The sequence below is a fragment of the Capricornis sumatraensis genome, chromosome 18 (assembly GCF_032405125.1).
Source record: "Capricornis sumatraensis isolate serow.1 chromosome 18, serow.2, whole genome shotgun sequence".
NCBI lineage: Eukaryota > Metazoa > Chordata > Mammalia > Artiodactyla > Bovidae > Capricornis > Capricornis sumatraensis.
This window is the reverse complement of record NC_091086.1, coordinates 72,699,929-72,716,449: the sequence shown is the minus strand read 5'-3', so window position 1 is coordinate 72,716,449 and position 16,521 is coordinate 72,699,929. Positions and strand designations below refer to the sequence as shown.

The 16,521-nt window shown below is 54.6% G+C and overlaps 1 protein-coding gene across 1 annotated transcript in view; it reads left to right on the top strand.

Moving 5' to 3' along the window:
• The first annotated feature begins 11,839 nt into the window (after window positions 1–11,839).
• TENT4A (terminal nucleotidyltransferase 4A) overlaps window positions 11,840–16,521 on the top strand; it is a 40,794-nt gene continuing 36,112 nt past the window's right edge. The window contains exon 1 of the mRNA XM_068990494.1: window positions 11,840–12,576. Coding sequence (XP_068846595.1) covers window positions 11,840–12,576 — 737 coding nt within the window. The remainder of the gene's footprint in view (window positions 12,577–16,521) is intronic.

Genomic DNA, 16,521 nt, shown 5'->3' with positions numbered 1-16,521 from the left:
TGCCCTGTGTGTGTGTGTGTGTGTGTGTGCGCACTTAGTCGTGTCTGACTCTGTGCAACCCCATGGACTGGAGCCCATCAGGCTCCTCTGCTCATGAAATTTTCCAAGCAAGAACACTGGAGTGGGTTGCCATTTCCTCCCTCCAGGGGATCTTCCCGACCCAGGGATCAAACCCGTGTCTCTTGCGTCTCCCTGCTTTGGCAGGTGGGTTCTTTACCACTAACGATACTTGGGACACCTGGCCTGAATCAAATTCAGAAGGAAGGCAACGTGAGGATGAGGATTTTTCTCAGCAAACAGCCGATTTGGTGGACCGGGCTGCCCTGGCCCTGTCTCCATCTGCCCTTGTGGCTGCGCGGAATCCACTAGCAATGTCTCCCCAGCGAGTCTTCGCGTCCAGGCCTGCCTCCAGCTCCAGGGCTGCTTGGCTGGGCCTGCGAGGTCTCACTGTCGTGAGAAAAGAACCCACAGCTCTGTCAACTCGCTATTTTTAGGCCTGAGTGGACTTCAGCCAGTTCCCCAAGTGTAGTAATTACTCAGCTATTTTATTGAACAGAGCCTTGAAAAATGACAGCACACATCCTAACTCCACTCGGAAATTCAAATGGGCTGAAAAATGCCACGCAGTGGGTCCAGGCAGACGGTGACGCGTCTGCTTGCCCCGCCATCAGGCTGGTCCCGTCCCCATCTGTCTGTTCTGCTCACCGACACCCCCTGGGCGAGCTCACCGCCCGCGCTCCATGCCAGCAGGGAAGGCTTCCCTCCCAGTCGCGCCTCTCCAGACCAGCTCCTCGCCCGAACGCATCACTCCCGTGGCCGGCTGCCTCCTGGGTATCTCCCCGGGATGTCAGGCCAGGACATCACAAACCTCATGTTTCCAAAGGAGCTGCCTCCTGCTGCCCTGTGTCTCCATCTAGGAGAGGAAGCCTCTCAGTTGCTCAGGGCACCACCCGGGGTCCCTTTATTCTCCCCTCTCCCTCACTCATCAGTCAATCCGAATGATTCTGCCTTCAGACTGCACCCGCCCCCCACCCCCCAACCATAATGGTACCAGCATCCACATTTCTTCGGTGGGATGGCCAAGGCTCCAGACTGGTCCCCTTTCTGGATCCCTCCCTCTCGCTGGTTCCCATCCACTCAGGGCAATTCGTTGGGAATGTAGACTCTGCCTCCATCCCTGGGCTCAGAATCCTCTTGCCCTGGCCCGTGAAGGGGGACATGTGTCTGTGGGTCTTGCTGCCCCTCGTCTCTGGTCATTCCATGTCACACACGGACGTCCTTGACCCGAGTGACGGTTCAGCAGCAACTGGGAACCGACATGTTCCAGCCCACGGGCCCAAGGGCTCCGTTTGCACAATAGAACAAAACAGACCCCCGGAGAGTTTGTCTGGGGATGAAGATCTATTAGAGAAATAGAAAAATGAATGAGTTCATCAGACCTGCGGAGCAGTGAGCTCTTCTCTTTCATCACCAGGGAAGTTGGAGCCTGACCAAGAGCGAAAAAACAGGAAGCAGGGCCCTTGACTGCATCTTTCCACTGAGAGCAAGAGGAAACTAGGAAACTGAGGGTGTAAGGAAAATTCTAGCTTTTTTAAGGGACTCTGAGGGACTTCCCTTGTGATCCAGGGGTAAGACTCCGCCTCGCGATGCAGGGGAAGTGGGTTCAAACCCTGGTCGGGGAACTAAGATCCCACATATGGGAGAGCAGCTAAGCCTGGGCATCACAACTACAGTCTGCGCATTGCAACAAAAAATCCTGCATGCAGCAACTAAGACCCAATACAGCCAAACAAATGAAATATTTTAAGAAGAACCTCTGAGAAATAACATGAATTCACGTGTAGGACAGGTGCTCTGTGCCCGTCACTCTGGTAAGCACTCCACAGGTGTTGACTCTTTTAATCTTCACGCAGTCCTATGCACATGTGTGTGTGCTAAGTCCCTGCAATCATGTCCGACTCTTTGCAACCCTGTGGACCGTAGCCCTCCAGGCCTCTCTGTCCATGGGATTCTCCAGGCAAGAATACTGGAGTGGGTAGACATGTCCTCCTCCAGGGGATCTTCCCGACCTGGGGATCGAACCGCATCTCCTAAGTCTCCTACATTGGCAGGCAGGGTCTTCACCACTAGCGCCATCCTATGCATAAGTTTGAATTATTGTCACCGTTCTGCCAAAGGAGGCGACTCGGGCCACCCAGGTTAATCAGCTTGCCCGAGGCCCCACAGTCAGGAAACAAACAGGAGAGTGATTGCAATGTGAACTGGCTCCCGCAGGCCCTGTTCTTAAACAAAGAAACTGATCTTGGTTTGAGAACTGGCTGTCCCAGTCAAGCACTAAGGCAGAGGGAAATTTCAGCAAACCCCTGAGATGAGAGCCTGGGTCCCCGTATACCTGGCACGGCTTCCCTGTGCACGGCAGTAGCTTACGGATGCCTCGGGCTGTGGAAGGAAGGTTTGGACCTGGCTGCTGGTGACCTCTGTCAGAGGGGGACCGAGCCCGGGGCTGCAGGAAGCACCTGAGACTCTGGGGTGTAACGTGTGAACACTCAGGCAGAGCTTCTGGTTGTGGAGGCTTCTCCGGGGAGCGGGAGAAACGCTGAAGCCAAGGAGCCTCCGTGAGGCGAGAATGAGACCGCCAAAGAGAACCCTCCTGTTTCACCTTCAGGTTGCCAGTCTACACTGGAGGTTTACAGCCGCTTGCATCTGTGGTTCTCCTCTGGCAGGAGGCAGAGTCCGGCAGGTGGTGGTGGCCGCAAGGTGGTCTGCTGGGCTTGTAGAGGAGCCCCTGGTCGGCTTGCCCAGGCTGGGGCTCCTGTGTGTCCTCCATCTGGGGGTCCTGGCCCGGGCTCCTCGATGGAAGCTCCCGGCTCCTCCCTCTTCCTTTCCTCCACGTGGAATCAATTACGGGCCCGATGATCTTACCTCCAAAACATCCTGCGGCAGCCTCAGCGCTGCGGTCTGCCAGACGCGTTTCCTTTCTGCTGGGCTCGTGGCTCTACTACACTTTATATACTCCCCCAGTTAGGTGGGGCCGAGAGCATGAGTTCTGGCCACCGGGCTGCCCACTGCTACAGATGTGGGCCATGCTAGGCCCGACCCCGAACCTCCCACCGGACCCATCATCCTGCTCCTTCCCTCCCCTGCCGGTCCTTGCCGGGTACCGGGGGAGCCTGCTGGGCCCAGGGAAGCCAGCACCCCTGGACAGGGTAGCCTGTGTCCCTGAAGGACCTTCACATGCCCTCCCTGCCCACACCCAGGCCCCATCAGGCTCAGCTGGACACAAGTATGAATGAGAGACAAACGCACTGCGGCCTGCTGCTGAGACCTGAGGGTTTTCCTTCCAAAAGGCACAGCCCCTGACCTGAGCAAGTTTATCTTCAACTAAATTTTCCTTTGCAAACCTAACACCGTGCTCGTTATTGACTTTCCAGTTCTCTCCTCAGGCCCTAGGTCGTCAGCCACTATCACCCCTCATCCAGCCTTGTGCATCGAAATTCCATCTCCTGAGGCAGAGTGAAAGTGAAAGTGAAAGTCGCTCAGTCCTGTCAGACTCTTTGCAACACCATGGACTATACATTCCATGGAATTCTCCAGGCCAGAATACTGGAGTGGGTACCCTTTCCCTTCTCCAGGGGATCCTCCCAACCCAGGAACTGAACCCAGGTCTCCCACATTGCAGGCGGATTCTTTACCAGCGGGGCCACAAGGGAAGCCCAAGAAAACTGGAGTGAGTACCCTTTCCCTTCTCCAGGGGATCCTCCCAACCCAGGGATTGAACCCGGGTCTCCTGCATTGTAGGCAGATTCTTTACCAGCTGAGCCACGAGGGAAGACCAAGAGTACTGGAGTGGGTAGCCTATCCCTTCTCAGGAGATCTTCCCGACCCAGGGATTGAACTGGGGTCTCCTGCATTGCAGGCGGATTCTTTACCAACTGAGCTATGAGGGAAGCCCCCTGAGGCAGAGTGAGTCTCCTTAAACAACTCAGCTCCTGTCGCTCCTCAGTGCAAATCTCTTCTTGGGCATCCAATACATCTCACATGCTGTTGGGTGGAATACGGCCTTCCCAGGCCAGGCCTCGGTCTACAGTGCCAGCCTCAGGCGAGATTTCTGTGGCCACCCCTGGACCTGGAAGTGGGCAGTGTGGTCCTCCTGTCCTCAGGGATGTTTCTCTCCCCAGGCCTAGAATATCCTTCCTCTGCACGCATTTCCTGCATCTCAGGTTAGATGGGAAGGGGCGTCTTGGGATAGCTGTGCTGCTGAAACGTGATGACCCCTGCCCTGGAGGAACCATGGGCAGAAGTCTTTGGTGATGCTCACACCAAGGGCGCTTGAGGACACAGAGCCATCTCCACGGTTGTCACACTTCCCAGAAAAGGCCAACCCTGAATTCAACTGAGAGTCTACATCCAACAGGCCAATTTGCAGAAAACAGAGGAGACTTCCCTTGGAGGTCCATGGGTTAAGACTCCACGCTTCCACTGCAGGGAGCACAGGTTTGATCCCTGGCTGGGGGACTAAGATGCTACATGCCACAGCCAAAAAGCAAAAATAAGCAGTAAGTGGGGTCAAGACCTTAAACAAAGGAAAAGAAGAAAAGAAACTAGAGATGGCAGCGAACATGTCAAGTGATACCACAGGGAGATGTGCCTGCAAGACAGACTGTGGGACGAAGGAGCCATATTCTTCAACAAAAGATTGCCACCCCCTCGGCCCCCAGAAGAGAAAAAGATGAGGGAGAAATCACAGATGAAAAACCTGGGAAGATTCAAACTAACCATTGCAATTACAGAGCTTATGGGGGAAAAACAACCAATTAAAATTTTGTAAGATAATCAGATATCAATGATCCAGGAGTCATGTACAAATGTGAGAGTTGGTCCATAAAGAAGGCCGAAGGCTGGAGCATTGATGCTTTTGAATTGTGGTGCTGGAGAAGACTCTTGAGAGTGCCCTGGACAGCAAAGAGATCAAACAAGTCAATCCTAGAGGAAATCAACCCTGAATATTCATTGGAAGGACTGATGCTGAGCTGAAGCTTCAATATTTTGGCCACCTGATGGGAAGAGCCAATTCATTGGAAAATAGCCTGATGCTGGGAAAGATTGAAGGCACAAGGAGAAGAGGGCAACAGAAGATGAGATGGTTAGAGAGCATCACTGACTCAATGGACACGAATTTAAGCAAACTCTGGGAGACAGTGGGACAGGGAAGCATGGCGTACTACAGTTCACGGGAGTAACAAAGAGTCGAACACAATCGCAAAGAGTCGGACACAACTTATCAGCTGAACAACAACAGATATCGGTTATGGATCAGATGTTTGATGATATTAAGTAAGACATTATCATTAATACATTGATGTGATTAATACCATAGCTATGTTTTAAAACAAGAGTGCTTATAACTCAGAAATACATACTGAGATATTTATGGATGAAATGATATATTATCTGGGATTTGCTTCAACATATTTGGAAGGAGAGAAAGTGGGTAAGGATGTTAGTGAACACATTTGACCATGAGTTGATAATTACTGAATCTGGTTAATGAGTACATAGTGTTTCATTATATACTTTCTTGCTACTGTTGTATAAATTTGAAAATGTCCATAATCAATGATGAGGATGATCAGTCATTTTACAGAAATGCTCACCCCCAAGGTTTACTATTTTTTAAAAAATTTATTAAATCGATTTACAATGATGTGTTAATTTCTGCTGTACAGCAAAGTGATTCAATTATACATATATTACACATATATATTCTAGATTTCCTTTAAGTAGTGCCCCCAGCTCTTGAGACTTTCAAAAAGCTCAGCCTTCACCTTGGTAGGAACAGAGCTCTTTGAAGAACACCTGTCTTCATGGACAAGAATCCCTGGGGCACAGCTCAGGTAGATGGCTCTTGCCTTCTCTCTCTTTTTCCCTCATCATATTATTTGCTTCCCAGTGACCAGAGATTATCCACAAGCCACAAGTAACCCACTGACTCTTCCTGTCTGGCTCTCTCTGTGTGGTAGCATTTTCTGAGTCACTTGCTCTTGTTGTTCAGTTGCTCAGTTGTGTCTGATTCTTTGTGACCCCATGGACTGAAGCGTGCCAGGCTTCCCTGTCCTTTATTATCTCCAGGAGTTTGCTCAAACTCATGTCCACTGAGTTGGTGATGCTATCTAATCAGTTCATCCTCTTCTATTGCCTTCATTGTTTCCCAGCATCAGGGTCCTTTTCCAATGAGTTGGGTCTTCATATCAAGTGGCCAAAGTATTGAAGCTTCAGCATCAGTCCTCCCTATGAATATTCAGGGTTGATTTCCTTGAGGATTGACTAGTTTGATCTCCTTTCTGTCCAACGGACTCTCAAGAGTCTGCTCCAGCAACACAATTCAAAAAGATGCTTGCTCCTTGGAGGGAAGACTATGACAAACCTAGACATTTTATTAAAAAACAGAGACATCACTTTGTTGACAAAGGTCCATATAGTCAAAGATACAGTTTTTCGAGTAGTCATGTAGGGATGTGAGAGCTGGATCATAAAGAAAGGTGAGCACTGAAGAATTATGAGCAATAGTGAACACTTATTTTAAGCCACTGAGTTTAGGGGTGGTTTGTTACTCAGCAGTAACTCACTAATACAAACACATGCACAATCTGATTTTTGTCAGTTACTCATATCACCTATTTAGTTTCTGTGAGCAACTGAGTTAGGAACCTTGAATTAGATAGAGGTTTTCAAACTTTACTGTGCTTAAGAATTGTCCAGGGAGTTTACTTAAAATACTGATTCTGGGCCTCACTTCTAGAAAGATTCAGTAGATTAAACGAGCCCCTGACATCTGCATTTTGACCAGCATGTCTGATTTCAGTACAGATCATTTATGAAACACACATTGGAAACCATTTGCTCGTGAGAACACTAAAACCGTGATGTAATCACAAATATTATCTCTCTTTAATATCAGGAAAGAGAGAGAGTGGGTTTTGGCCAATGAAGGGTAAATGCTTTGTCTGATAAGCAAAGAGAAAGATGTGCCCCTTCCCGGAGTCTGAGACTGCATTTTGCTGTCAGTACTATTTCTTTTTTTTTAATATGTATTTACTTTTCTTCGGCTGCATCGGGGCTCAGCTGCGTCATTCGGGATCTTCTGCTGCTGCCCGTGGACTCTCTCTGGAGCGCCGGCGCTCAGTAGTTGTGGTGCCTGGGCTTAGTTTCTCCAGGGCGTGTGGGATTTTAGTTCCCCCAACCAGGGATGGAACCCAGGTCCCCTGCATTGCCAAGTGAATTCTTAACCACTGGACCACCAGGGAGGCCCCAGGATTGTTTCTTCATTTACATAAGGAAATGTTTCTTCGAAATCACATAAAAGGTTTATGATCAAATGCATAAATAGCAAAATCTGGATATAATTACAAGAAGTTGACTGGTGGCTGAGGAATCAGGCTAACAGGGATTAGCTAGAGGTAAACAGCAAAGAGGGAGTGGGAGGTTGGGGGGGTGGGGTGGGCGGGAAGCTTAAAATGGGGAAAACAAGGAAACAGTGACAAGCTGTGTAATAGATCCTGGAAGCTCGGCAATGCAACTGCTGTCTTTCATTCCCACCGGGTCAGTGAGATGACGACTGGTCATCCCACCAGTTCATTAAGGGCCCATCATGTGCCAGACACAGTCCTGGAGCTGGCCCCCACCAGGGAAAAGGACAGATAAGGATTCTTCTCCTTGTGGAGCTTACATTCCTATGGGGTGAGGGGACACAGATGATAACAACGTAAAGAAAATTTACATCAGATGGCACAGTGGGTCGATTTGCATTCCCTGGCCCCTCCCCCTCAAAAAAATCTCTGGTCAAGCTCTCCCCCCGGGTGCCAGTAGCACGTGCCCTTATTTGGAAATAGGGTCACCGCAGACGTAGTCGAGTTAAGATGAGGTCAAGCGTGAGCCCTGATCCAAGGTAAACGGTGTCTTTATAAGAAGGGAACAGACACACAGAGAAAACTTCATGCGATGCTGGAGGCAGACAGTGGAGTGATGTACCCACAAGCCTGAGGAATACCTAGAATTGCCGGCAACACCTGGGTGGCACAGTGGTAAAGAATTCGCCTGCCAATGCAGGAGATGCAAGGGAGAAGGCTTTGATTCCTGCGTTGGGAAGATCTCCTGGAGTAGGAAATGGCAACCTGTCTAGCATTCTTGTCTGGAAAATTCTATGGACAAATGAGCCTGGGGGGCTGCAGTCCTTGGGGGTCGCAGAGTCAGAGGTGACCAAGCACAGGCACGCACACTTCAGAAGAGTAAGTTTCTCCCCCAGAGCCCCCCGAGAAAGGCAGGGCCCTGGCGACACCTTGATTTCTGACTTTTAGCCTCCAGGATTGTGAGAGAATGAATTTCTGTTGTTTCAAGCCATCTGGTTTGTGGTATTTTGTTATGTGGTCAAGGAAACGAATGGAGATAAATGCTAAGAAAAACAGAGCAAGGAAAGGAAGGCGAGAATGCTGACGATCAGGTTTGCAGTTTAAACAGAGCCACTTGGAAATCCTCCCTAAGACCTGAGAGCGGGGAGGGACGTCTAGGGTAGGAGCGTCCCAGGCAGATGTAACAGTAAGTACAAAGGCCCTGGGGTGGCAGTGTGTCCACTGCCTTGTGATTGAGTGGGCAAGGTGATCAGACAAGGCAGGGACTTGCAGGTCATAGTCCGGCTAAGTGAGAAACAGAGCTCCCAGAGCGTTTGGAGCAGAAAAGTGGTATGATTCTTATTTATTTAAAATCAACACTTTTTTTTAAGGCTCACTCAGGTGGCTCTGGGAAGACAAGGCCAAAGGGGGCAAGAATGGGTTGGGGAAAGCCAGCTAGAAGGGCCTGTTTAGGTTAAACCTATGGAAGCTTGGGGCTTCCCAGGTGGTACTAGCAGTAAAGAACTGCCCTGGGCCAGGAAGATCCCCTGGAGGAGGGCATGGCAACCCACTCCAGTATTCTTGCCTGGAGAATCCCACGGACAGGGGACAGAGGAACCTGGGGCGGGGGGCGGGGGGGTGGGGGTGGGGCTGTGGTCCATGGGTCACAGAGTCGGACACAACTTAAGCGACTCAGCGTAGCACATGGAAGTTTGAAGGGGCTGTGGGTGGACGGTGGGGTGGATGGAGGCTTTTGGCTGTTTGGAAGGTGAAGCCTAGAGGGTGTATTGGCTCTGGAAAGAGGAGGCTGGGATGACTCTGAGGGCTTTGGCCTGAGTCACTGGAAGCAACGAGTTCCAGAATAACAACTGACTTGTTTTGTGTGTTTTCTGTGGTTTATTTAACTGGACATGTTCTAATCCTTGATCATAATTTCCACATGTACCATATACAGGTGCTGAGCAATGTCTGAACAGAAATAGCCACTTTTATCAAGTAACATCATTTGACGGAAGAAAAAAAAAACACCAAAAACCTCAGTATGTAATACACGGACTTTTTCATGTTGGTAGGAGAAGGCAGTGGCACCACACTCCCGTATTCTTGCCTGGAGAATCCCAGAGACGGGGGAGACTGGTGGGCTGCCGTCCATGGGGTCGCACAGAGTCGGACACGACTGAAGCGACTTAGCAGCAGCAGCAGGAGTTTCCAGTGTCAAGCACTTAGCACAGTCTACTCATCTGAGATACCGACGAAGACAAGACCATTTAAAATACGCTTTGTTCTGAGGTTTGACAGGAAAGGCGTCCAGGCTGCGGGGTGGGAAGGGGGCAGGCTCGGTTAGGGAAGTCGCCTGGCCCAGGAACGCCCTCCCCGGGTCAGGCCAGGCCGGGTGGGGCCGCCGGGTCCGTCAGGCAGGCAGTCTTAGCTCCCCTGGCACAAGGAGACTGTGGACCGCACCGAACGTGTGTGGTCAGCAGTGTGTGCCAAACACCTCCAGCGTCAGAGCGCCGGGCTCAGAGCACTCTCTGGACACGGGAACACACAGGGCAGACGGCTGGGCAGAGTCGCTGATGAAGCCCGCAGACCCTGGGCCAGCCCGCAAATCCAGGCCACCACGGCCTGCTTCCCTGATGGGCAGCGCCGCCGGGCCGGCCTCGGGAGCTAAGCTGCCAGCTTGAGCTTCCTTTTCTGCATGGAAAATCATTTTTAAAAGCATAACAACAGCAAACCAACAAACAAAATAAGCCTGTGAGGCGGGATGTGTATTTTCCTTTGGAAACAGAGTGGAGAGAGAAGCTGTGAATATTCAAAACTGTTCCTGGTTAGTAAGATGGGGTTTGAAAAATGTAGAACTCGTTTGAGTTTTTGAATTCAGAGGAGAAGGCATAGCACAACGGGTATGCGCTTTAGGCGTTACAGCCACAACAGAAATTCAATGTTACCACCTACTGCTTGAGTGAGGGTGAGAAAGGACTTAGAAATCTCTTCGAGCCCGGATTTTTCTTCAACCAGGAAATGAGAATAACAACGCCTACCTCACAGGGATGCTGACCTTAGCCCACCCCGGCAGCCCGTAGCGTTGTTTGCGTTGTTATAGGATTCATGCTTTATTACTTTTGCTTTGCTTTATTACTATGTAGGTCTTTTTATGTCTCCTAAAATTTGGGGGGGGGGTGTGAATCTTAATCTATTTAATTATATTTTAAAAAAAAGCCTGTGAGGAAACCGGCAGATGAGGGTTTCCCCCACGCAGGGTGTGGGGCGGCTCCTCAGGAGGACGAAGGTGAGCACGTGGGCGGCGCCAACACCGGGGACCGCGGCGTGACCGGCCGCCCGCGAGACCCTGGTGGACGCGAGGGCGGCTTCGGGGCATCTCTGTTCTGCCCGTGGGGCAGCGACCGCCCCGCCCAGGGGCCGGTCAGCTCCCTACGTACGGTCTCGGCCGGCGGAGGGCGAGGACGCGGAAACGTCCCCCACAGGCGGCGCCGAATTCGGGCTCCTGCGCATGCGCGGCGCGGCCGAGCGGCCGCCGGGCACCCAGCGCGCATGTCTCCACGCCTCGGCCTGCGCGTGGTGGAGGGAGGTGCGGCCGGCGGATGCAGACGGGGCCGAGGGCGGTGCGTCGCCTCGCGGCTTTCCCCTCTGCCCCCGCCGCAGCCCCAGTCTGGTCTAGAAAGGCCCGCGAAGCCGGCGCCCCCTCTTTCCAGCCCCTCCCCCGTCGCGTATCCTTCCGACGCGGTGCCCCGCCCCTCGCTCCCTCCCTCCCCCCGCGCCCTCTCCTCAGACGGAAGGGAACGCCAGCACGCAGGCGCGCTAACCCAGGCGGCGGTGTCTAGTGAGGATTTGAAATCGGCTGCGCGTGCGCACTGGCGTCCGGGCCCGGGCACGGGAGGCCGCGTTTCCTGCCCGCCCGCCGCCCCCGCCCCCCGCCCGGCTCCCTCCCCGCCCCTCATTGGAGCGGAGGCGGCGGCGGCGCCCCCTCCTTCACCCGCGCCCCGTCGCCGCCGAGCGTGTCTTTTCGCCGCCGCCTCCGCCGCCGCCGCTGCTGGCAGGGACGCGGAGCTAGCGGCGCGAGCTCGCCTGAGGGCCCGGCTCGCGGCGGCGGCCGCCCTCCCGCGGGTCCCGGGCCGCGCGGCGCCTGGGCCCGCCCCCCTTCGATGGCCTCCGCCGCCGGCCCGTGTGGAACGCCGCCGCGGGCCCCGCGCCGCCTGAAGGGAGCCTGACAGGCCCCAGCAGCACCGCCGCCGCCTGCCCGGGGACCTCCTCGTCTCCTCAGAGACCGCCGCCGCGAGCCGCGACCCCGACGGGAGCCGCCGCAGCGAGCCGGCCCGAGGCGCGGCTCAGGCCCGCCCGCCCGTGCGTCCGTCCGCCCGTCCGTCCGTCCGTGCGCTGCGCGGCGCGGCCCGGGGGCGGGGCGGGCGGGCGCGCGGGCCCGCGGGGCGGGCGCGTGGATGGATCCGCGCGTGGCCTGGATCCAGCCCGAGCAGAAGGGGCCAGCCAATGCCCTGTGGATGCAGATCTGGGAGACCTCGCAGGGCGTGGGCCGCGGCGGCGGCTCGGGCTTCGCGCCCTACTTCTGCCTCAACTCGCCGGCGCTGGACACGGCGGCCGCGGCGGGGACGGGGGCGGCCGGGCCGGGCGGCGGCGGCGGCCTAGGGGGGCCCGCGCTGCCCGCCGCGTCGCCCCCGCCGCCGCCTGCGCCCGGCGCGGCCGCTCTGCCCCCCGCGCTGCTGACGGCGCTCGGGCCCGCGGCCGAGGGTGCCCGGCGCCTGCACAAGTCGCCGTCGCTGTCGTCGTCGTCCTCGTCGTCGTCGTCGTCCTCCTCGTCCAACGCCGAGTCGGGCACCGAGAGCCCCGGCTGCTCCTCCTCGTCCTCCAGCAGCGCGTCGCTCGGCCGGGCGGGCGGTGGCCGCGGTGGCGCCTTCTTCCACTTCGCGGACGGCCCCCCGAGCGCCCCCAACGGGCACGCCGGGCCGCGCGGGCCCGCGCCCGCCGGCTCCCCGCCGCCGCAGCACCAGTTCCACCCGGGCCGCCGGAAACGCGAGAACAAGGCCAGCACGTACGGCCTCAACTACCTGCTGTCCGGCAGCCGCGCGGCCGCGCTCAGCGGAGGGGGCGGCCCCGGGCCCCAGGCGCCGCGGCCCGGCACGCCGTGGAAGAGCCGCGCGTACAGCCCGGGCATCCAGGGGTGAGTGCGCGCGGCGGGGCGCCGGGGAAGGGGGCGGCCTCGGCCGCGAGGGCTCTCCCGGGGCTGCGCCGCTGGCAATCGGACGTCCCCACCTGGCGCACTCACCTCGTTTGAAGGGTGGGTGTTGGAAGCCGAGGTCCGACTCTGCGAGGAGCTTTTTTAGTTTCTTATTTTCATATTCAGAGTATAAACGAGCGGTGTGTCGAGATTCTAGAACTAACGGTGCAGGAAAGGGCCCAACTGTGTTCTGTGCGTGCAGGTGTTTTCCTTTTCTCGCTGGCTAAACTGGAAAGGTGGAGAAGGAAACAGCAACCCACTCCAGTATTCTTGCTGGAGAATCCCCATAGACAGAGGAGCCTGGCGGGCTACAGTCCATGAGGTCGCAGAGTCGGACACGACTGAAGCCACTTAGCAAACTGGAAAGGAGGTCGCATACTTTCCAATACTACCCCCGCCCCCGCCAGGTTAGGGACCTTTTGTCAAGTGGGATGCAGAGGGATGTTTTATGTTAACTTGCAGAGGCTTTTTAGTATTGTCGGGAACTTGAATCAAGTTGAAGGGAAATGTTGGTTAAATGTTAACTTTTTTACACCCCCCCCCCCGCGAAAATCCATTTAGAACAGGACTAGATTTTTCGGTAGCGATACACTTTAACCAACAGCGACTTTAGAAACGACTTTCTCGTGAAGGGGCTTGCATATTGTGGTTTAATTTTGTGCCGAAATTGCCAGATAGCGTCTTCTGCAGTTTTTTTTTTTTAATAAGTTAGTAGTGTTCAGAAAAAGTAAAAAAACGTTTGTAGCTATTATTCTCTGGGAAGTGTCATCTCTATTTTAAGCATTTCCACATCAGCCTAATGGGGATTAGAAGTTCCTTTTAAGGTTAGAGCAGTTACAGAGGCCAGGACCTGTGAGGAAGGTGGGTGTGTGTGGGGGAGCTGTCCCAGGTGAGGCTGTCTGAGGTGTGAGTGCTACTTACCTAGCCCTTCTTGCGCTCTTCTGAGCACCTGGGAACAAGGTATCTGTAGACAGAGTTTTTTTTTTTAGTCAGCATTTTTAGGATTTAAGTTATAAACTTTCTTGTACTGTTAGGAGCTGATTTAAAGGTCATGTAAGGATCTTTCAGGGTGTTAAGGTTGTAAAACATTAGTTTTATAAATCCCACAGTTGCTTGGTATTTGGATTATTTGTAAAAGTAACTAATTGTTTGTTTATCTTCTAGGTCTGTTTATTCTCTTCTGAAATGTGTTGTGAAACCTAAGTTGATACTACTGTAAAGCATGTGTGATACACAGTAATAGCTGCTCTTTCTGCAGTTTGTTTCACCTGGTGTGGGTTGGAAGCAAGTTACTTTCAGAAATTCCTGAAGCCTTTGAGTTAGGGCTTCCCTGGTATTTCAGCTGGTAAAGAATCTGCCTGCAGTGCAGGAGACCCCGATTCAATTCCTGGGTCGGGAAGATCCACTGGAGAAGGGATAGGCTACTCACTCCAGTATTCTTGAGTTTCCCTGGTGGCCCAGCTGGTCAAGAATCTGCTTGCAATGCAGGAGACCTGGGTTCGATCCCTGGGTTGGGAAGATCCCCTGGAGAAGGGAAAGGCTACCCATTCCAGTATTCTGGCCTGGAGAATTTCATGGACTGTATAGTCCACGGGGTGGCAAAGAGTCTGACACGACTGATCGACTTTCATTTTGAGCTAGTACTTCAGCCCTGAGTAGGAGTCCCACCTCCTCTTGCTGTCTCCCTCCAGTTGCTACTTGTGGAACTTTCTGAGCAGAGGTGGTGGGGGGTGGCTGTAGGTTTCCAGCCTGTCTCCCCTGTGTCTGAGCCCTAGGAAAACAGGAGGACGTGTGGTCTTCACCTGTAGAGCTTTGGGTGTGATGCTCTTGTGGGACCTGCTCAGGCTCTGCAAGCGGTGTCCTTGCCTGTAGTTTCTAGTAAGCCTGGGCACATGGGTTGCTGTCTTTCCTTAAGGAGCGCACGACCTGCCAGGCGCTGTGCTGGCGTCTAGGGGAGGGGTTGGCGTGGGCTGTGGCCCTGGGACCCTGACTCGGGGGCCCCTCTCATGGGCTGTCATCCTCTCTAGTGAGGTTCAGTCAGGGCCCACCCTGCCCACCTCCCTCACTCCCCTTAGGTTAGAGGCAGAGCGGACACCCTGCTTGCCACTACAGGCTCTTCTGGGGTCTCCGCTTCCGGGGGCCTGCCTCCTCCACTCCCACCAGTCCGTTAGAACTCAACTCCGCAAGGTGCAGGGCTGAAGAGTGGGCTCCCAAGCGGCCAGGAGTTCTGCCTTTCAGCCCCTTAAATAGGTGGGGTTTTTTCCCCCTTCCTTGCGGGACTCTGTGGGTGGCCCTGGGTCTGTCTACTCTCTTCCATCCCTGCCTAGAGGAGGAGACTGCTTGGATTGCCCACCTGTGCCTGGAAGGGTGAGTGTCCAGCACCTGGTTCCCTGCTCTGAATCCTAGCGGACTGCTGCTTTAGAAGGGCAAAGAGGAGGCGGAGTGCACTCCAGCAGCGGTCCAGCTGGGGGGTTCGCCTGTGGGGGGAGGAGGGAGGCCTCCCTGATGGTCAGTCATGTCCGCCAGCTTGCTGGGCTTCTGGGAACTCACCTTTTGGTGTGGAGAAAGATCTGTGTCTGGAGCTTGCTCCTGGTCACCAACTTCTCTGGAGAGATGAGGAAGGCCACCAGAACACCTCTCCCTTGTGGCTTAGAAAGAAAAGGAACTGAGGTCAGAGAGCCGCTGTCCACCCAGCAGACGAGACTCTTGTTGATGAAAAGTTGCCGGACAGCGTTTCTGGAAGGATGGTGTCTGCAGCCCTCCAGAAATGGTTCACACTTGCTGGTGTGGCGGGAGTTTGAGTGGCCTCCACTGAACCCCATTGGGCCTCTGCCTGGCAGCCCCTGTAGCAGCCGGCACCATCCCTCCTTTCTTGGGGAGCTTTCTGCCCTTGGGAACTCAGCCTGATGGCTGCCTTGAGAGATGGCCAGCCTGTCTTCATATGAAGAAAAAGCGTGTGAAAGTGGATGGGAATGAGAGAGCTTCAGCGTAGAGAAGGTCACATGCTTCTCTTGTAGCTGCTGTTGCCTCTAGTTCTTAGTCTGTTTCTTTGGTTGAATCTCAGTCTTTGGGGAACCGTGTGGGCAATGGGAGGGGTGCTCTGCCTGGGCTGCTGACCTGGGGATGCAGGCAGGTGGCGGACGGGTTCAGGGCCCCTGTGACCTGGCCTCTGCTTACCTCGCTGAACTTTGCCCAGGTCAGCCTCAGCAGCTTCAGAAACCTCAGTTTCAAGGTAAAGAAAAGTCCTGCATAGCAAGTCAGGGTGTGGGCCCCAGTTCCGCTCTCACATCCCCCCTGGTGCTCTGTGGGCCCCTGGGAAGGAGGTCCTGGGATGAGAGAGGAGGCCTGGCGAGCCTGCCATCGGGTCCTGCCCAGGCTCGGGCTCCGAGTTTGCCCTCTCAGGCCTGCCCGCGTGTGTGGGGTCACCCAGCAGCCTCCCCTCAGGTCTCTGGACGTTGCATTTTTAAAGGTCTTCTGTTCCCCCAAAGAGAATTCACTCAGCCTGAGTGTCCGAGACACCAACAGGTGTCATTCATAGGGGTGTCCAGCCGCTCCCTCGGGACCTGGTCCGGATTCCTTCTGCCCTGGGTCTGTTCCCTTCTCCCCACTCTCCTGAGTCAGCGCCTGGAGGAGGTCATGACCTCGCCCCTCCCTCTGGCCCAGCCTGCGGTCCAGCAAGCTGCCTCCCCTGGTGCGTCCTCAGGGGACCGGTGGGAGGGCACAGGGGAAGGCCCAGCATGACTGCCATGGACCCTGTCTCCACTCTCCTGCCTTCGTCTCATCTAGATGTCATCCTCTGAACGTGCTGGGATTCGCAGGAATGGTATTTGGAGATCTGCCTTGAAAGGTGGCACACCTGGGCCTGGTTTTTCCAGTGTTCATCCCCGG